The following is a 21374-nucleotide window of genomic DNA, read 5'->3' as shown; positions in this document are numbered from 1 at the left end:
TGTTTGATCTGGGCATTAAAGTAAAATTCTGCAGCAGGGAAGCACTTAGTTGCAGCAGGAAGTCCAAGAGTTTGTAACATAATATAAAGCCAGTTGAGCTGTTTGTAAGGCACTGTAGGGTGGAAACATGCATTTCCTTTGCTTCGTATTAATAAACTACAAATAAGAGTGGGCATCCTGAGCAGCCCCGTGGAACATCAAGGAGCATTGACTACATAACACTGGGCTTAAGTGCAATTTTTAGAATAATTATAGCAAAATGTATGAATGGTTTTAAAAAGTAAAAAAGGATTTGATCATATTTCTTGGAGTCATATGGATCTCCAACTGCGAAACCATCTGATCTTTGTTCTCTTCACATTTCTAACATTATGATTTGTTGCCATGGTGGATATGAGCCATGTATCAGGTTCCTGTGGTACTGTTTCTCCACTAGGACATTTTCTCCATACCGTGTTCAACCTCTCCCCTGAAGTGATCTACAGAAAATGTGAAATGGGTGAACTATGAGGAATGATGACGTAACATTTTCACAATGTGCAGACTCCTATCAATGCCAATGGGAATCTGCTGGGCAGAATCAGGAAATTGTATGGCCCTCAGACATGATGTTGTAAAGTGCCAAGCATATGCTGACTTTGTTGAACATCCTCTCTCTCCTGTTTTCTTGTGAGAGAGGCAATGTTGCATCATCATACATTAGTCTTTTCCAGATTACTTAAAAGCAAAGGTACTGATCTGATGGATGTAATCAGAGCCACATTTTGTCTGTTCTATGTTTATGCCACACTATTAATAAAAGATTTACAGTCCTTTTCAATTTCCTTGTGCCCAAATGCAGGAAAAAGGTGTCAGGGTTATGCTTGTACCTGTTCAAAGGAGTTGATGTCCTGTAAATATTACGTTTTCAGTAGCCTTTGCTGTTGCCTTTTAGAGCCTTTGCGTTCTATGTTCTTGTATCTTGTCCTGGACCTGCCTTGATGAACATTCCCCAGGGTGAACGCTACTGGTGGGTAGAGGAACAAAAGGCTCTAAAAGAGTTGCTAGTCTTCAGATGTGCTTTTTTGCTACTTACTTTAAAAAGTATGGGATGGGGTGTGACACACTCTAAGGTATGATATGCATAAAATAAATGTGCAGGTACAGGTTGTGCTGGAAAAATATGCCAATATTCCTTGTGCCACCTGTTCTGGGTAACAGAGCGTATGTGAAGGAAAAAGAATATTTATTGTTTTGGTTTGGTTTGGTTTTTTGGCACTCACAGCAGTGTTTGGTAAGGATTTGGGATACCGACAAAAGTAAGCAGAAGATACATGTTTGCATAATCCTTTACTAGCAGAAGTGAGAGTGGTCCAGTGGGAAAAGCTTTAGTTGTACTCTCCATCACACAACCAACACAGCTTTGCTGTTGCAGGGATTTTACCTGCCTTTCTTACAAGTTAGTAGAGTTATTGTCCATCTGTGGAAATGGTAATGGTGGAAGGTTTGGGAAAAGGAAACACTGAGGGTTTTTTCCCATGGGAAGGTGTATGAAGCAGCTGCTGTTCTATAAAGATGTGGTCTGTAACCGATAACATCTCTCTTGCAAGACCAGGTTCTGGAGAGGTGATGCTACGAGCAGTTATCACTGCTGTGTCATGCAGTGCTTACATCTAAAGAGTGACATTCCCGACAGACAAATATGCTCATGTGAAAAGATATGCCATGTAATCTGCAATTTGAGAGCTCAAGCTCACCAGCTATCTCCCAAATTTCCATTCAGTGTGTATCGTTTGTTTGACTTACTTTGAAAATATAGACCTGTTGTGTCATGCTCAAACTGGAAAAGAGCAGTACACAGTAAAGCAAATTACTTTTGTGGAAAACATATCACCTTTTTGCATAAACGACATAGAGTAGATGCTAGTTATGATGTTTAACCAACTCTACTAGAAAGTATCTGTCGTAATGAGCTTGACTTAAGGACTTATATATAACTTGAACAGAGAAAGCAATTTTTTTTTTTTAATGGGAAACTCATCAAACAAATTACTTAAGTGATTTTCCTCCATCTAGTCGGTGCTATTTATGTTGTAGAAAGACTGATTGAAGAGACAATGGAGGAAATATGAAAGTGCCCATCTTTTAATATTTGCTGAAAACTTCTAGAATTAGATCTCTGGAGTGTTGAAGGGAACAACTGTGTGCCACAGACCGTCCAGAAGTTTTGAACTAAATTTCTATGTCCTGCCAGTTCCTGGAATAAAACTGTTACTGTGTTCAGAGTCTACTTCAGATATTGCATATTACAAGTCAAAGGAAGGTTTCCTTTGGCTCCCATGTACATTAGTCACTGTTCCATGTAGGAGAAATATGCTGCTTGTTGTCTTTGAGCACAGGTATATAGTTTGTATCCTAAAAGCCAGACAGAAATATTCTTTTTATGGCATTTAAAATTTAAAATGAAAAAAGGGGGTGGGGAGGGAGAAGAAACATTTTTAGGATTTTTTAACAGGAAGTGATGTAGTCTAATATAAGCTACATATAGGTATGGAGTTAAAAGAGAAATATGAAGTAGTCAGACAAGAATTGAGTGAAGAAGTTCCTAATATTCTCGTTAGATTTTTCATGACATGCTCATAGGGGAGAACATTCAATTTAAGGCAGGTAAAATAATCACAATGACAATTAAGACTTCTATTGTGATTGAAAAATGTAAAATAAAGCATGGTATTAGCTAGCAGTATGCATTAGTTTGATTACAAACTGTTTTCCCTGGAGAGTTCTGGTAGAGAAGTGAAGACTGACTCATCCAGGGGACCTGGACTGATACTCAATTCTAAACACAGAATAAACACACTTCTGTTTCATGGATTGGGACTAAATACTATCTTAATGAACTATAAATAATGAAAATTATAATGCCTATTTTTAGACAAAGGAATTTCAGTTCTGAGTTGTAAAATACAATGTGGTCCAGGAAAATCAAGAAAATTTTTAAGGGGCAAAGTTATTGAAATTGGGTTCTTTAATATAAACCACATTTATTGATCTTTCAATTCAGTGTACTTCAATAAACTCTTCGTGGAACAGCTTTGAGACAGATCAGTTAAAAAGACTAAAATATTAAGGTAAATCCAGCTATTTGTAACCAAAGTCTAGTGATGCTTTTTCTTTGGAAATGTATGTTTGGAATTGTTCTTGTAGTTTACATGAGGAATTGTTAATGCTTTACTCTCAACTCTGAATTTCCTCCTTTCCTTCCCAATGTGATTGTGTGTGACAGCCTGAAAATTTGCTGCTTTGGATACTTCGTCAATGGTTTCTGTGGTTTTTTTCATGGCTGCATTGTTTGCTTACTGGTAAGGCTGAGGAGAATGCTTGGGTGCATTTGGAGAATAAATGTGTGCAAGTAGAAACAAGTTAAAAGAAAATAAACATAGCCTATAATTTAAGGGTGTAAATGAAAACAAGATAACATAATGTATTCCAGTCTGGAAGAATTTGCCTTTTAACCATATGCTCACATTTGTTGTAGAGTAAAGCAGTGAAAGTCAAGCAGTGGTTGCACTTCTATGTTTCATTAGCTTGGTGTTACCATGAGCCTGTTTAACCTCTAAAAGTATTCAAGAGATGATACATATCTTTACTTTTAAAGGACAAACACTAGTTACAACCTATCAGCTTCCATGTGGTCATGACTTCTGAACTCTCCATTCTTGAATGGAGAAGTGAATCCATAAGTGGATAATTCGCAACTACATTTTGTTATTACAAAGATCTTGTTTATTCTTTTGTTTAAGATAAAAAACGTGTTCACTTAACAAGCATCTTGTGTAAAGAAGAGACTACTTTCCAGGGTGAAGGCAGTTCTTTTAGCTGTTCAATTAAATGGTCTCTAGCTTTACAACATATTATTTGAAGTGTATTTACAACCTGTAATTAAACTGTTCGTTCAAATACTTAATAGGGTGCAAATCAAGATAACTAACAGTTTTGCATGTCTTTCAAAACATAACAAAAAAAAGAAAATGTCAAAGCAAATTAGAAGTTAGAAATCAGCTTCCTCGGATTTGCACAAGGCTGAGAGCAGGGGATAGATAAAATATTTTTTTTTTTCTGACTGAGGATGTGCCAACCTCACTGACAGTTATCCATCTGACAAAGACTAGATTTCCTTAAAATTTCTTAGAAATTCAAAATTCCTTATGAACTTTAGGTTACCTAAAAACCTTATGGAAGCACTCACCATGTAGCATGTTTCCGAATACAAAATATGAACAAACATCTGTATGTTGAAGAAGTAGACTCCTTTGTGAAGACCTGAAATAATAACTTAGTTCTTTTGCAAGTATAGATTTGTTGTTATTTACTTTATCCAATCTCTTCTAGGAGCTGGTGGCTGGTCCCCGCTGGACTCAAATGAGCAGCAGTGGCTGCAGGTTGATCTGGGAGACCGAGTGGAGATTGTCGCAGTCGCTACCCAGGGCAGGTATGGGAGCTCAGACTGGGTAACCAGCTACACGCTGATGTTCAGCGACACTGGCCGCAACTGGAGACAGTACAGACAAGACGACACCATCTGGGTAGGTCTGAATTGCAGATGCCTTTGGCCCCAGATCTTTCTGGTTCGGGCTCATTTTGGTATTTGGAGAAATAGCTTCATTTTCAGATTGGAAGAGTGCTGTTGTGGTGAGAGGGCAGACCTAAATGACTCTACAGGGCATCTTGATCTAAATGGGTTATGTCACTGTCTGTGTAATACAAGATTAGGACCTCAGGACTATATTGTTTTTCAGACTATGAGGATGCTTGGGGCACTCAAAATGACCTGCACGGTTCTGTGCCAGTTGGCTTTGATTCAGGCACACCAGGGTAAATGGGGCTAATCACCTACATACTTCCTCCAGAAAACATGGAAATTAGCTCTGCGTGTTATCCGTGCTTGCTGGCTGGATCAACAGAGCTCGTGCTGGGGAAGGTGGGTGGTTAATTGTTCCTGGGCTGAAGAAGGCTGGAGCTGCAGCATAAAGTGTGGGGTAATTTAGCAGATACACTAAATGTGCTCAAGTCTTTTCCTAAAACTTTAATGCGGACTCGATACTTGCTGTGTCGTAAGTTCAAAGTGTGGCAATGCCAGGTACTGTCAGTAGGATTCTACATGGTAGCATGCCACCTTAGGGGTGGATGGAGAAGTTTTAAAGTCTTCCTTTCATAGGGCAAACGTGAATTGTTAGTGAATTATTAATAAGTGGTAGCACCCTCTCTGTTCAATATTCTCTAGTTTGGAGGATCAATAGCCCTGGTAGCATGACAGTATGTGGTGGTAAATGAAGCATATTCTTTATGAAAATAAAAGGGAATGTTTTAAGGGTGACCTAGCAGACTTTTGGTTTTGTATTCAATTTTTCTTTGGTTAACACCTTGGTTAAATTCTGTATTGCAAAAAAAGATTTTGCTTCTGGAACATAATGACTGCGAATGAGGAGAGTTGTGGTGCAGCAAGAAGAGGGGAGAAGGCCTGCTTAATTTTTTCCTGAGCATGTTGCAAGCAGTGGGGATGCATATACAGGGAAGTTAACTCCTGTGGTTTTAAGATCCATTGTTACTGCCACTGCCTTTGTTTTACTGTGGTTTGATTTAGGGAAAGCTAATGAAACCCTTCTTCCTTTAGAAAGGCAACTTTGGCCCAAAGATGGTCATAAAGCTGTCAAGTGGGACTCTGATTCACTTGTCACTTATGAAGTTATATTAGTCTGTCTTTGCTCCAGATACTCATACTTTTTTTTTTTTTTTTTTTTTTTTTTTTTTTTTTTTTTTTTTACCCTTCCCTTTGTGTTTAAAATGAGTGGAATTTCATTCTAGACTGAATACAGTGATCATTTAGCCTGGCTCTCTACTTCCACCCTTGGGGCTCAGAAATCCAGAACTGAGATTTTTTTACAGATTTGGTGTCATTAAGTGCTTCCTTCCCTGGAAATATTATGTGCCTTGTTCAAACTTTATATTAAGATAAATTAATTTTTTGTTACATATCTAACTTTTCAGTCCTTTCCTTTTAGGAAACCCATGATTTTTTATTTTCTTTTGTAAATTTTTCTTCTTAAGGTTAAATATGAAAAGACAACACGTAGAATTTACCATAGCAAATCTTCATGCTCTAAGGATACAATTTTTTGAGTTTCTGATCTAGCACCTAACATTGTGCACAAGAATAAGAACAAGCCTAGCAGGTGTTTACCATGGAATTAGGATTTATGATGAACCTGAACTCTCATGTTTTATTAAGTGATCAAGCATGAAGGTGATTCAGAGCAGACCCTGACACAAGTTCTAAAGCTTTAGTAGATCCAGAAGCTTGCTTTCCAAGAGGTAATTTTTGTACGCTTTTTTAATGGAAACTTCTATAGGCTACAAAGTATAGTTTTGTATTTAATGAAGGAAAAATGAAGTAGAATTTGAATCAGGAAAATGTAGCACTGGGGGAAGAATTTGGATATTTTTCCCCTTACATTAGTTTCTGTCACACTGCCTATGTGAGCCAGTAGCATAATTCCAGTCCAGAAGAATAATTTGCTCCGTGTCCCCAGGCAGAGGGCTTGAAGAGATTGTTGGGATGCGTATTGGAAGTATCTGATTGTGAAAATACGAAGTGGGCTCATTTATGTTTCATTAGACTCTGCAGTCCACCCTAACTGGCAAGTCTCATTAACACCTAGGAGCTTGTATGCCTGCCCATGGAATTAATGAAGATCAAGAATTCCTTCTGTACAATTTATATTCTAACTAAAGAGAAAGTTGATTCTTTATTTTTTCCTGACACTTTTGGATTTGTTTCACTGAATTAAATTAGATCTTGAGAGCCATTCAGAGCACAAATTGGAATGCCGAAGAGTCTTTCAGAAGCATGTATAGAATTATAATTTTAAATTTTGCAGTGTTTCTGTTTTATTGGCAGTAATCCTTTCCTCAGGCTTTTTCTTCTAACTAAGAATTAAAACAGAAGTGTGCTGTCCAGCTGTATGTTGAAGGCTTCTCTATACAAGGCATGAAATGAAGACAAGCACATCATGGTGCTTGTCTTAAACATCTCGTCTGTTCACTGGCTGTAAGGGAAGTTCTGTATTGCACACCTCTCGGGAAGAACCGTTGTCCTTGGCTTAAAGGAGTGCAGTTCACAGGGAAAAGAAAGCGGCACCCCAGGGTAGCCTCCACTGTCACAATCTGTGACAGTGTACACTGTATCAATCTGTCACAAGATTGGTAATTTCAACCTTAGAAATCTGTATCCCTTTTTTTAATGGGGAGTGGGGGTAAGGGGGGCAGGATGGTCTGTCAAATGAGGATTCAAGGTAGGAGTCTCCTATGCCAAAAGGTGGCAAGTTGCCAGCTTACCTCTAATCCAGAGGGAGTGGAGGTGTTAAAATCTCAGTTATTGTGGAAAATATACCTCTTATGGTTGAGCAGGAAATGCGTTCTCTCCCCCTCACCCCCCTGCAGACTTTAACTTTTAAGCTTTTTGCTTTTTTCCCCTCTGTCTTTAGGATAGGGTTTTACTACTCTCTGTGTCCCTCAGGACTTCGATCTTTCTAAATCTCGTTTTTAAATTTCTGTGTATAGCTAGAAGCCTACCTACTTTATTGCTTTTTCTTTCAGAAAACTGTGCTGTTCCTAACTGAAGAGGTGGTCAACACTGACTCACAGCTCAGATGGGGCTGCAAAGTCTAAATCATTACCTGGCATCTGCTGTATCAGTATAAAATATTGATATGCACTGGACCTGTCAGGTTCGCTGATATATCTTCTACTTTAGTAAAACTAACTGGAAGTTTGTGCTTAGATGTATGGATATTACTCAATGTCTTGAACCAATTGCTCGTTGGTGAGAACTTATCATTCATTTACAGCTATTGAAAAGGGAGATTATGTATCGTTATAAGGGACCTAGGTAGTCTGGTGAACTTGTTTGTTTGTTTTCCAAGGGCAAGATAACTGTGTGCAGAACCATTTGACAGAATGATGATAACAGAATTGCTGAAAACAAGGGTGTAAAGAATACCTGGGTTTCAAGGCAAGCATTTGATTTCAAGTAGAAATTTGAGGTTTGCAGCAAAGGAAAACAAGGTCTTGAAATTTCTTCTCCAATATGTCTGTTAAACTAAAACTGGCAGTAATCCCCAATCTCTATTCAACTGAAGTCAGATTTGAACTGCAATTTCTCCCAGCCCATTGGCATGACCCAGAGACAAAGTTAGGCGGTGTTTCCAGCTGGCCGTACTGCAGCGCTCTCTCAGAGGATGTACTGGCACAGCCTTTCCTCGCTGCCTTCATGGGCCATTGGCCACATTTGGTGGAGACAGCAGGAAGGCAGTAGCTCCTTTCATAGTCCCTCAGTAAGTCTGCCCAGATGAAACTTTTCCTAATCATGGCTTCACAAATGTCTGCTCCATATTGCAAGTGGTTCTCCTGAGGAGTTGTTTCAAGTTATCTGGGTACAGGTTTTGTCCACCCATCTGGCATGTGTCCGTCAGTGCATCAGAGATCTAGCTACATAAATTCTTTATGGGGCTGTTGATAAGACAGATGTTTGCACACCAGTATATATGACATACCAGTAGTAAAAATCCCTTTCTCTTTATAGAGATCACAAGGCTTATTATCCTCCTCTCATGGCATGTATACAGCTCCCATCAACTTCACCATTAATGAGCACTGCGTAGACAGATCGCAAGGAGAATCGGAAAACCTCTTATGTTTTCACTCAGCCTGTGTTTATGATGTTAGTAAATTCTGCAGCTGGAGTTGAAGACAAGACATATTAGTCATTTAAAACCAATTTTCCAACCCCATTTGTATTTAAATAATCTTGTTACAAAAGGACTCTGTGGTTCAGAGCAAACTAGACTTATAATTATATTTTCAGGATGGATAAATCAGTTGTGTGTGGACACACTAGCTATTGATTGGGAGACATAAAACATAAATCTTATTATTTGTAACAAGTGAATGATTTTTCAGTATTTTTAAGTGTAGAATAATTCAGAATTTACTTTACCTGCGTACATACCACAGTGTGTATTACTGGTACAAAAGCATGGGCTGTGATACAATGCCATTTCATTTTAGCAAATTTTATGCTATCTATATTGAAAAATACTTTACAAAGCTGAAAAATGCAATTATGCAGGAAGACACAAAGCAAAGGGGAGGGAGCAGGTATAGATGTATGCAGCAAAAGGAGAAAAGAAGTGTTCTTTAGACAAAGTTTGAAAGGAGAAGAGGAAGTTGTGGAACTGGAGATAAAGGGAAGACTGATCTGACAGTGGCAGAGAAAGGTCTTACATTAGAACAATAAATATGTGAAGAAAGGCAATGAAGGAGGAAAATTACATAAACAGCAAGGAGGTACTTCATACTGTGCAAACACATGCACATACTTTCACGTGTTAAGTTTGGAGCTGACCGTTACTCAGTGAAGCTTCTTGCACATCTGCTGTCAACTGCATATGGAAGGCAGAAGATAATTTCGCATGGAAGGGGGACTGTGAGCCCTAACCCCAAAGCTGGATCACGAAACAGGAAGCGCATCTCTGGTGTTGGACCATGACACCTGGGTCATACAAGGTATGGAGCAGAGTTGCCCCCATGGGCAAGTGCCACTGTGTTGGTGCCACTTTGTGCAGGTGTCACGGTGCTGTATGAGGGCTGGAGAGGTGACAGGAGGCTAAGGAGGCACAAGGAATATGTAATTCTCAGGGAAGTAGGAAAAGTGTTTAATAGAGGTGATAAAGATCACTTGCATCCCCTTTCCTCAGGAAAACCCTTGCTTGCATGTGTGAGCTTTGCTGAACCAGAAGTTTTTCTAATGAAATCTAGAGGAGGGTCACTCTTAATTGGCTTATAAATCTACAGGACTGCTGTAAACTTTCCCATTTCCACTCTAGCTGGATAATTATTGTGGAACAGTTTTGGTGAGTTAATTATCGTGAACATAGTTAGAATGTTAATCTTCTTGTCAGATTTATAGCTGTGTTAATTTATTCTAAAGCATCTTTTAGCTCATAGTCCTAATGCCCTCCAAGCAAGGCCAGAGCAAAATTCTACCTGTAGCGGTAAGAACTCCTGCATTGTTTGTGTGGATTAGAGAATGAGTTTCTGCTTGTCTTGTTATAATGCTTCCCACTGTACTAGTATTCAGATCTATTTAATCTTCTCTGTGCACAGTAATTATTGCCAGGCAAATAGGTGTTAAACAGTAAGTAACTATGGATTATTTTTTCCTATCAGTTTTGCTCTAAGAAGAAAAAAGCCAATTGCTACTTTCCAGTAGGAATGAAGGAACCTATTGAGTCTTGCTGCAGGGAAACAAGGTTTTTCAGAAGGTTTCATTGCTTTTCCTGTAAGAGCTATATTATTACAGGTTTTGAAGAGGTAACCATTATCCATTTGTAGTATTTAGGACTGTTCTGATTTAAGACTGCCTGATTCCAAGATGTTGTTTAGGTACTAATAATTTACTTCTAATTCTGGTTTAGCTTACTGAGCTAGTTGCGAACCTGAGCGTGTTCTCAGGAAATCTGTCTTTCTTGATGTGGGCAAGGGCAGCTGTCCCACTGGGAGGACAATTCAAAGTCGCAGTATATCTGTTTTTGTTAAGTGCAGTTTGTATGGATTTATGCCTGAATAAAATGGATGTACTTGGATTGCAAATTACCCTTTAGTGTTGAGATACTTGAGTTAGCCTTAAGCTAACTGAATTTTTTATAAATTCTTTGACCTTACAATGTGCTTTTATAGTTGGTTAACTGTAAAGCGATATTAAGGAGGAGTCTAGAGAATTTAATGTTGACATTAACATGATATCCATCACTAATATCTTCAGTAATTCTCCATGCCTGGTATTTTGCAGCAATTCACCCTGACCCAGGAAGCTGGGAAGAAACATGGTTATCTGCAGTCTGCGCCATAGTCACTGACCTCTTAGTTTTATTCCTTTGCAAATTGTCTGAAGTTTAACTTTCGTGTAGTTGCACAGGAAGGCTGTGAAATGTTCCTTGATTTCTCATTCCTACATCCCAGATCTTCTGTACCATCTTGTCCCTCTACTGCTTCATGTCACCAATGGGGGCTACAGGGTATGACTGTACCTAATGGACTGAAGTGCAAAGAGTGATTGGCATGGTTCTGGTTCGTGAAGTTTGGCCCTAAAACATACATGTCTTCCAACTATCTCCAGAAGATTTGTCTGCTACAGCCAGAAAGCTATTGCTTTCCCTTCCAGGCCTCTACTAAGAGAGTAAATGTTAGTGGCTGCGCACTAAGATGACTAATGTGGAAAATAGTGGACATTTCCTCTCAGATGGAGGATTTTAGCTAGAAACTCCTTTATATCAGTATCAACTTTCATTATTCTTCTTTGTAAATCGTGTTCTGTGGTATGTGAAGATATAAATAGGTGCCTTTACAAATTATAAATAAATATGGAAAAAATAGGGCTTTAATCCATTTGTAGTTTCACCTCTGGTGAGCAAATGATCATTTGCAAATGGACTAAAATAAGAAAGCAGTGTAGAGCAAAGAACAAATGTTAAAGCTGTTTTGCTAAAGGAAAATGCATCATTAATTTGTTCGTAGCAAACAATTTACAAAGATTAGCAAAATAAAAATGTCTCAGGGATAAGCACTAAAGCTGATCCACCCACAACTGAAAACCATTTTGAAACAACAATAATAGTTGGATTTACTGTGGTGCTACAGAGAGAAGTTTCCTGACTCCTGAATTTGCTTCCACATCTACAGATACTGAAACAAGAAAGAGCCTTTACAGAATGCAATATGCAAATATTTTTCTTCCACAGTTTCCTAGTAAAGCCCATTCTAATTTCCATAGTCCTTCTGGGTCATATTAATCAGGATTGAGTGGCTTCTGGGGTTGGTAATAAGATCTGGAGTTTTTATCATCTTAAAAAGACTGTTCAAATTGAATGATTCTAACATAAACAGCTCATTTGTATTTTGTGCTGCTGAGCATCCTGGTAGCAGCCAGATCAATGGCTAAATGCACAAGGAGAAACATGCAACATCCTTGGGACTTGTTTGTGCAGGGTCCTTACTAGGAAGATGATGGGAGCTTTTGAGGCATTTGCTCATGGAGTGTGTGGGGTCAGGAAGATCAAAACAAACAAACAAAACCAACAAAAACAACAACAAAAACTGGAACAACTGAGAATGGCTCTAGTTGACTTAACATCCAATTCTTTTGTTGAACTGGCTAAAAAGACTACTATCAAATACGATAAAATAAGACAGGGTGTTCTGCTTCTGAAGTGTGTGTTGCTTCTACTAATTCATTCTTAGATTAGATAAATCCAAAAAAAACCCTAGATTATCAGATCTGCTGGTTTGACTTGGAGTACTCAGGTCTTCAGCAACTTCTATAAGGCTGTACTTATTTTGCCCTGAGCCCTTTCTAAACTTTGGACTATTCCTGTGGAGAGAAGTTCATGAACAGAGAAGTAGAAACCTGCTACTTGTGGCTAGTGGAAATGGCACGTAAGATAAAGGGGTAAGACATAAACCACTGCAAACCAGCCTAGAACTGGGGTTTTATTAAGATATTAAACATTGATAGAAACTAAGCAAAGGAGTGTGATGCTATATAGACACCAGATTTAGTGATAAGGCATTGAAACAGGCTGCTTAGGGAAGTGGTGGAGTCACCATCCCTGGATACATTCAAAAGGCATTTAGACAAGGTTCTTAGGGACATGGTTTAGTGCTAGAGTTAGGTTATGGTTGGACTCAATGATCCTGAGGGTCTCTTCCAACTGAAACGATTCTATGATTGTATGACGTGCTAGTAAACTGGTGAGCACCTTGGAAGGAGAAGAGGAGAAAGGAGAGAATTTCCGTGATACCTGAAATAGAGATGAGGAGAGAGACAGAGAAAGCCATAGTTAATGACCAGAACTTCAATACCTAAGATAGAAATAAGGACCTTTTTCATTACGTCTTCAGTCAGCATCAGCAGAAACCAGGGTTCTCTTATTTCATCTGATTCTCTTGTCTCCTTGGTTAGCAGATTTGTATCTGCAAAGAGGCCCCTACAAACCACTTCCGAGATATTTTCTTGAAGAATGGTTGTGTTCACGAAAGTTTTCTTCAACATTAAAATTGAATCTTTGCACAGTGACAACACAGGAGTGGGGAGAGGAAAAATCAAGTATCGTGCAAGGGGCTGGATGATTTAGAGCAAGGACCCTGATGTATTAAAACTTTAATTTTCGTAGACTTTTTGTTAAAGATCACATGTTCTGTGAGTCTCTTCTGTTATATGGATATTTTACTGCATTTCTCCTTTATGGTCTGATTTGGAGCCTATTGCTGTCATTGGGCTCCTTCATCTTCAGGGATCCCAGAACTGTAAGTATAAAGAAATGTACTGGCTAAGTCTACCCCACAGTTCTTCCTTGGATTAACGCTTTTTCACTTTATGTACTGAACTGAAGTACAAAGTAGAAACTGATGTCTCTACTTAAATTAGGTGACCTTGTTATATAGTAATAAAAAAATAAAATACTACAAACATCCACCCAATTAGAATTGTCCGATAAGTAGTATTTTCTTGCCTTTTTACTAAACCAGAAATTCTGTAGTGACATCATCTTTAGTATTAGAAATATGTTCTTTATAGATTTCCCTCCTTCCCAACCACAAGGAATTTAAGCATAATATGGATTTATTTTTCAGAGGCTGAAAAAAAGAGGGCTTTTTTTAACCTTGTGGAAAGAACTTTAAATTTTTTTTTTCATTCTCATTAAGAAGTTTTATCAGATTTTTTAAAATTTATTTTAACTTCCGGTGCCTGGAATATTTCAAGTCTGGAAATAGTTTTTTTCCTAATTCCTAATATAGAAAAAAATATAAGTATTTGATATATTTTATTAGACATGTTGCTTAATTTAAAAAGAGAGATTACTGATATTTTAAAAAATGAATAAAAGTGTTATTCATAGGATGGAAGACCTATCTTAACACATTGCCTTTTGAAATATGTGGTATATATTTTATGTTCTTTCAGTGGCTTCCAAGTTTTAGTGCATGAGAATTTTAAAAAACACTTATATAATCGTTAATCTTGAAGATCATTATACCAATTGTACTTTTGCTTCTCATAGCTGTTTCTCAGGGATATGAGGAAGGATTGAAATCCTTAGAAGATCCCTTGAGGTACAGAAAAAGGAAGAACAAAAATTGGTATCTGTGGAGTAAATAAGCCTGTCCATGTCTCTTTGAAATTCAACTTAACAGTGAAACTTTGAATATGTGTCTGTCACTTTAGGTAAGCTGCAGACACCTGTTCTGCAGGATTCAGCTTCTGTTCATGGAGTTAATAATCAAAGATGGTATGCTCACACGTTATTTCAAGATAGAGAGTAAATCCTGAAGGAGTATTACCTGAAGAACTTTCACCCTTCAGGGAATTGGTATTCATGATCTTGGGGTAGAAATGCAGTTCTGGAAACATGATAAAAGGTTTCTTATATATAGCTTTACAGCTTGGAGAGATGAGATTTGGCTCAAATAAAAACTAGTCAAGCTGTTGTACTTGGGGAACATTTAATGTGAGTCTCTAATTTTTCTTTTAAATATGCAGACTCCCATATCAACTATAAGAATGGACAAATCTTCTCTTGCTTTCCTGAAATGAGGTTTGGTAGATTTTGGAGAATATATATAGAAAGACTGATTGCCTTGGAGTATTTCATGTTTAGGTTCAGCTCTCAAAAATAATGATTTCATTTACAATAGCTTCCATTTCTAAATTAGACCTATCAGTTTAAAATACATGTCATGGTTGCCTCAGGAGGGTCCTATGTCTTGATAGAAAGCCAAGGAAGCATCCAAACTTGTGCCAGTTAATTTAGAAAGCTGATCTGAAAGAACTTTACACCTTCTGCTTGGGATTTGTTTTGAAGACTAAAGCAATTCTGGCAATGCCTGGCAATTATATATAATCTCATTCAATAAAATCCCCACAAATCTAATAGGTGCAGTTCCTTTTGGTACTGGAATGACAGATAATTTTTTGCTGATGCTTTCAAATCTTTTCTTTGGATGTTGCTGGGAGAGAATTGAGATTATTGAGATTGTGGGCCAGGAATTTTATAGTAGTATCAAAAGAAAAATGCAGTCTGAGTTTTCTAATTCTATTTTACACTTTGATGTCATTGGGAGACTTCCTAAAGATCTAAAATGTGTCCTACATCCTCTGTGTCAGACCCAAACCTCTGTTTTCCTGGTATTTTATGGGCACAGATGCTCCAGCTGCATTACAGAGCTGGTCCAGAGTTACTCAGCTCCCCTTGTTAAGTCCTTCAGACCAAGCACATCTGTATGCCAGTCATAATACAAGTGTGTCTGATTAACAAAATCTTTCCATTAGCAGTATCAATTAATGGTAATACTTGCAAGTTGTGTATACTCAGCAGATGCTTCTTGGTGTTTTCTTGTTTGGACTTCAGTTAAAAAAAAACTAAATAGGAGAAGGAAAGAAAAAATATTGAAAAAAAGCCTCCTGAAAAGCCTTCTGTGGTCTATTATTTAGTAAACAAATACAGTTGGTATCAGCTCGCCTGACAAGTTCTAAGATTCATCCTCTTGGAAGAAAATCTTTCAGGTATTGCCTTCTTATGTCAGCTGGTGCTTCAGGGAAAATATTTTCTCTCCAAGGAAGAGGGCAGACTTCAGTATTTCCCAAAAAACTGTCTCTGGAAAAAAAAAAAAAAGAAATTTACAAAAAATGTCCACCTCATGGCTTCAAAGTTGTTTTACAATGAGATTGTTGTTCAAGCATCTGTTACTGTATTCATTACAGGTCTTTACATTAGGTAGTTTTACTTGCTTTTGTGTCCCAGATGCATATATTCAGGCTTTTATGTGCAACCAATATGTAGTCCTTTATAAGCACTCTCTAATTTCTTTAAACCTTCTAATTTCAGCTTATTTCTCGTTAGAAGATCACAACCACATAAAGAAAACCATAAAGGAGTTATGCTGAAGAAGATTTGGAGCTAATGCACTGATATACGTAGCCCTTTCTTCATTTTGTTTTCACTGTAAGGAAAACCAAAACTTTCTTCTTTTTTTGTGTTGAGAACAGTTTTGTAATATCTAAGCACAGATCCTTTCCCAAGTTTCTCAGTCCTTTACGTCAGTGCAGACAGCTGAAGTGTGCAGCTGACTTCTGGAGAAAGCACATTGTGTTAACAAATTACACCCAACAAACCATAACAACGTTCAGTCAGCCAAAGCAAAAGCTATCCCTGTAGAATGATTTCAAAAATTTCAAGTAGCTGTGATTTGTACAGCAGTCACGTAGTTCATGATTGACACATTTACAGGTAGCAACCTCTTGTTGCCAGTAAATCTCAAGATTAGGTACTATAGTAAGGAGAAAGCGTTCAGATATGTTCTCCTCTCCTGTTGTCTGCAGAATCTGTGGGACTCATAAAAATATGCACAAAGGAAGGATAGTCACCCTTAGAGAAATCTACTATTTGAAATCTGATGGCCATGGAGGTCACGTCTAGTAGCTTCTGGGTGTGTTCCTGAATTTCCTTGTAGGAGGGGAGGGAATTTTGTGTACTGCAGGAACACAAAAGGCATCTTCACGTCTTCTCTTGCTTATGCTGTTTCTCCCTTTTTTCGTTCTTCCTCTCATTTTATTTTCTCCCTTAACAACTCATTGATTCCATTAGACTGGGACATCTTAGACACATTAGACTGCTTTTTTTTTTGATTGCTTTTCCAACTTTGAGTATATATTATAGTGAAGAGGATAGCAAAAATTAAAGCCTATATAGCCTTTGCTTTCCTATAGAATTCAGAGGGATGCTTAATTTCTCTGTGGAAATTATCAAGAAGAAAAGGATCTAAAGAGAGTTATTAGGGGTTTGGAAGTTCTCAATATCTCCTTTTCAGCAGGGCCGCTTTCTGTTACCTCCACATAAAGCAAGTAGTAACTGATTTTGAACAATGCTTTCTGAAATCTGTGGGGTTTTTCAGGTACAAGTAACTACTCACCTGAATGAGGATCTTAGCCTGTGATCTGGCAAACATATGGACACTTAACTTGTACATTTACATTTGCAGAATGAGCCATGAAGCATAACGATTTAGAAATGAGGAAAACTGAAATGTTGATTTGAATCCCTCTATGATAAAATTGCCAGTGGTGCCAGGATTTCATACCACACCTGTAATTAGGTACTGAACATATTTTTAGACTAGGTGCTATACAATTACATACTTCCTGAACTTGAAATTTACTTACTTAGTTTTTCTCATTTGCTGTGAAGTTTGTTTTTCTTTTTTTTTTCCTTTTTTTTTTTTTCTGGAAAACTGTTTCTCTGCCTGTTTGTTCTTGAGGGGCTTTCTTCTTGCCTATGTTTTGTGGCTGACTCAATTCATTAGAAGCAACCGCATATCTGCAGACTGATTTTTTTTTTTCCTTTTTTTTTTTTTTTTTTTTTTTTTAAATAAGCTGCAGTAGCACATTGCTGTGAAATAAGGCCTTGACTTCTCACTACCCTTTACCTAACTTTATTCTTTTCCCTCCACTAAGCTGGAGGTCAGCTTTTAGTGCTTAGCCTTAATATTTGAAGGCTTATAATGGTACCTATGCTTATAATCTATGGACATTATTTGGTTGTAAAATACGTGTGCTATTTCAGCCTGAGAAATATGTGCATCTGGTAATGCATACATCATTATTAAGGTTAACAGAAATGGTGATCTGTGAGGAATACTATTATGAAGTTAAAGATTCACAGATATTTAAGGCAGGTTTGAAGAATTATTGGCAAACATGCAGAGCAGTTGTGTGTGTACATAAAAATAAACTAAATTCATAGGACAGTGGAGAAGCAAATCTGAGACAGAGGGGGAAGGCAGAGTTTCAGGTGCCATTCACCGAGCCATATCTGCAAGAATGCAATGATGATGATTTATAATTACTGTGATGAAAATAACAGTGATTCTGCTGCCATGTTTTTGTCATAGCCTCAGGAGTATAAGTAATTATGTGGTAATCAGTTGATTTCACATATTTACAGATTTAGCTATTTGTCATAACTAGTTTAGTCCCTTGAACTTAGTCCAGACTCTTATTTCATATATTTTGTTGTAAAAGGGAAGTGGAAGGAAGCAAATTTCCTCTAACTGCATACACAAAATCAAAGTCAGTTCCATACTAACAGAATCCTTTTTATCAATTGCAATGCTTGTTTATTCTTCCATGTTCAAAAAAAGCAACAAACAAACAGGAAAAAAGGAAAAAAACCTCTCACACAGAAGACATCTACATTTCCTCTGTGGAGATGCTGTCAGTGGATATCTAAAAATAAGCCTATGCATACTTCAGAGCACCCCTTTTCTGCATTTTATCTGCATAAAATCTGGACCGAATTTAGGGGCTCCAGGTTTCATGTTTGGTTGCATGACCACCAAAGCCTTTCCCTGGTGGTCTCTATCCCAATATTGTCATTCAAGGAAAACTCTCGCTGAATTCATGGCCTCCAAAGCCCTATTTAATTATAAAGCCATTTTATCCTAGACTGCACTTTTGATAGATTCGCAGCTGCCAGAATATACTTTGTCCCAACCTTCCTCCAGCCTCTACAAAAAGACCCTACCACAACTAAAACAATATTGGCTTTAAGGTGTGAAAAGGAAGAGGCATTCTGAAGGCTGCCTGGTAGATGGCCAGGTACGTAGTCAAATTCTCGGACATTACCAACCAAGTGCACACTAGGTTGTATACTGATTTTTGCTGCTGTTTTCTGTAACATTATAAAGTAATTAGAACACTCTTCCTGCCTATTAGGGACCCTTATGCATTCAGGCACAAAACCTAATGTTGCACCGAATGGTCCCAGAGGCTTTCTTTGTCTGGGCAGCAGCAGGCGCAGTGATAAACAAAATATTCCAGTGCCACAGGTGAAATAGTAGTACAGTCAGCCCTAGATGTCAAGCAGCCCTAGACAGTGAGCCTATCTTTTACCAATTTGTCTTAAGTCCTCCAATTAGGCCTGTTTCTTTGTCATATGTTAATCGCTTCCTTACTGGCCCAATTATACCTGCTAGCTTTCAAGCACATGGTCATATAAACAGGTTCACTGTAATTCAGATTTGTCAAACAGGCTGAAGTTTTTCCTGCGTTCTTTATACCTGGTTAAAGGCTGAAATCCCAGTGTTCATATCACTCAAATGATGCAGATTTTTAATCTCTATGCAGCTGCTATCTTGTGCTATTCTTCTAGGTCTTGGTATGCCTTGGACCGCCTTGAGGGATGAAAGCGCACCTGATTAACACCAAATGCCTCATCTGCTGAGGTTTTCCTATGATAAGATGAGTGGCTTTGGCTCAGAGCTGCATTTTGGTTTCCTGTTGTTTTCTGATCTTCTGGCCCAGTGAGCCAGAATGAAATGGCTCTTTTAGTAGTGGAAAAAAATGGCAGAAATGATGGCTTCATAGTGAGGCTTCCTTCAGATGAGATGCAGAGCTGAACCCAGGTCCCTCACTTCCAAATGAACACAGGTGTTTCATTTCCAAGGTATATGTTTCTTATTACATCATGTTCTTCTGGCCACTCACTTTTGTAATGACACCAGTGGCAGTGCTAGCACTGGAGAATACTGAATGTTTATTAGGCCCACCTTCAGTAGGTTCAGCGTTAGGCAGCAGCAAAATATCTGATTGCATAGACTTGCAGGTCTCTGGGAACCCAGAGAAACAGAGCTGTAGGAAACTGGGGAAACTTCATGTCAGATGGTCAAAAAGTTTAGGAATCTCCTGAGTCAAGTAGATGCCTTGCTGAGAGATTTAGAATCACAGTTTTGAACTTCAAAGGTTTAAAACTGTTCAAGTCCTTTTGTGAGTCTTCAGATGAATCTAGTTTTATGGTTACATAAAATTTTGGGACAGTGGTAGAAGGGACTCTCTTCCATTGTGAAAGAATTGTAATAAAATGGCAGTAGACTTAAGCAAATCAGTATTACTCTTCTGTGTAATTTTTAAAAACCGAAGTTGTAGTAGGAAAGACAGTTATTGCAGTGCTACTTAATTTGTTTAGTAATAGAATGGTTGGTTTGATATTGTCACAAATAACAAACCACTTCACCTGTGCCTTCTCACCTTTCTATCACCTTATGCATACAGGCTAAGAAAAAAAAATAGCTACAGCCCTTCTGAAGCTCAGGCTAACAAGCCTTATTGATTGCACTTGTCATGAGTAATCTGAAGCTAAAATATAGTAACACCTAGGATTTGTATATAACCTTCATAGGCCAGGTTTGAACCCACCATATTTTCTAGGTGGGTAGTGCCTCTGGAAGTGATGCTGATGTCTAGGCAGCTGACATGTTGTACTGGAAACTGAGTGCAAACAGAAGACTCATGTTCTGAGCAGTGATTGGCAAAATCAATCTTAATTAGGTTACAGATATTCAAGGCCACTTCTAAACCTGAGCCTTTTCTTGATCCCCTTTAATTATGTATTCAGATCAAAATGACATCCTGAGCAATTATCCTGCCTGTTAAACCTACTCAGTCCCTTGTTGCCTGAGCAAATACACCTACGTTTTACTAAGCGGCAGGAATGGTTTCCTCTGTCAGTGTCCTCACCGTGGGAGCTGCAGCTGTGTCCTTCAGCATCGCGGTTTCCAGAGCTCACTGCAAAACTTCCGAGTTACTTTGTGCTGGTTATTTTTGCACTCAAGACCATCATGAACTATCATTTGTTCTTTTTGTCTGTTGGGTTCCAGTCGTACCTCCTTTCTGGTGGTAGAACAGAGCATTTGGAAAGTATGTATACGGGAATAAAAAATGTTTCTTTTGCTTGTTTGTTTTTATCTCAAATATGAGCTGTCAGTCGTGACTACTCATTCCCTTGCACTTCCCAGGAAGGGGCAGAGAAGAGCATGTTAGGAGTGTGAGCTTAGTTGCTTGAGTTTACTAATTAACAGGGCTGACATTCAGGAGCAAGAGAGAAGCAAAGGCTGCTTAATCAGCGTGTATTTCAGGGCTAATTCAGTGTGGTACACATGACCTTTTCTTTAAAAATCTATTGCAGACACTGAGTTCTTGGACCTCTGTGGCATACTGAGGTGTGAGATGGTCAGTGACACTGACCAAAACACCTGAGCTAGCATAAAACCCCCACAACTTGCATATGGGTGAGATAGCAGGTGGAACAGGAAGACAACAAATCTGTTAAAACTATATTTCATATATATATATATATATTTTTACATATATATAAATATGATTTTTTTAAGAGGGATGAGCAGAATATTGTGAGGCAGGGCACCATAGTCCCTGGGGCTGCTCATTC

At 38.1% G+C, this 21374-nt stretch overlaps 1 protein-coding gene across 1 annotated transcript in view; it reads left to right on the top strand.

Moving 5' to 3' along the window:
* Positions 1–21374, top strand: part of CNTNAP5 (contactin associated protein family member 5) — a 274435-nt gene that overhangs the window by 73640 nt on the left and 179421 nt on the right. The window contains exon 3 of the mRNA XM_065637507.1: positions 4372–4565. Within this exon, the coding sequence (XP_065493579.1) occupies positions 4372–4565 (194 nt within the window). The remainder of the gene's footprint in view (positions 1–4371; positions 4566–21374) is intronic.

Source organism: Caloenas nicobarica, chromosome 6, assembly GCF_036013445.1.
Source record: "Caloenas nicobarica isolate bCalNic1 chromosome 6, bCalNic1.hap1, whole genome shotgun sequence".
NCBI classification, from domain to species: Eukaryota; Metazoa; Chordata; class Aves; order Columbiformes; family Columbidae; genus Caloenas; species Caloenas nicobarica.
Note: the sequence above shows the minus strand (reverse complement) of the source record. Positions and strands in the feature narration are given on the sequence as shown.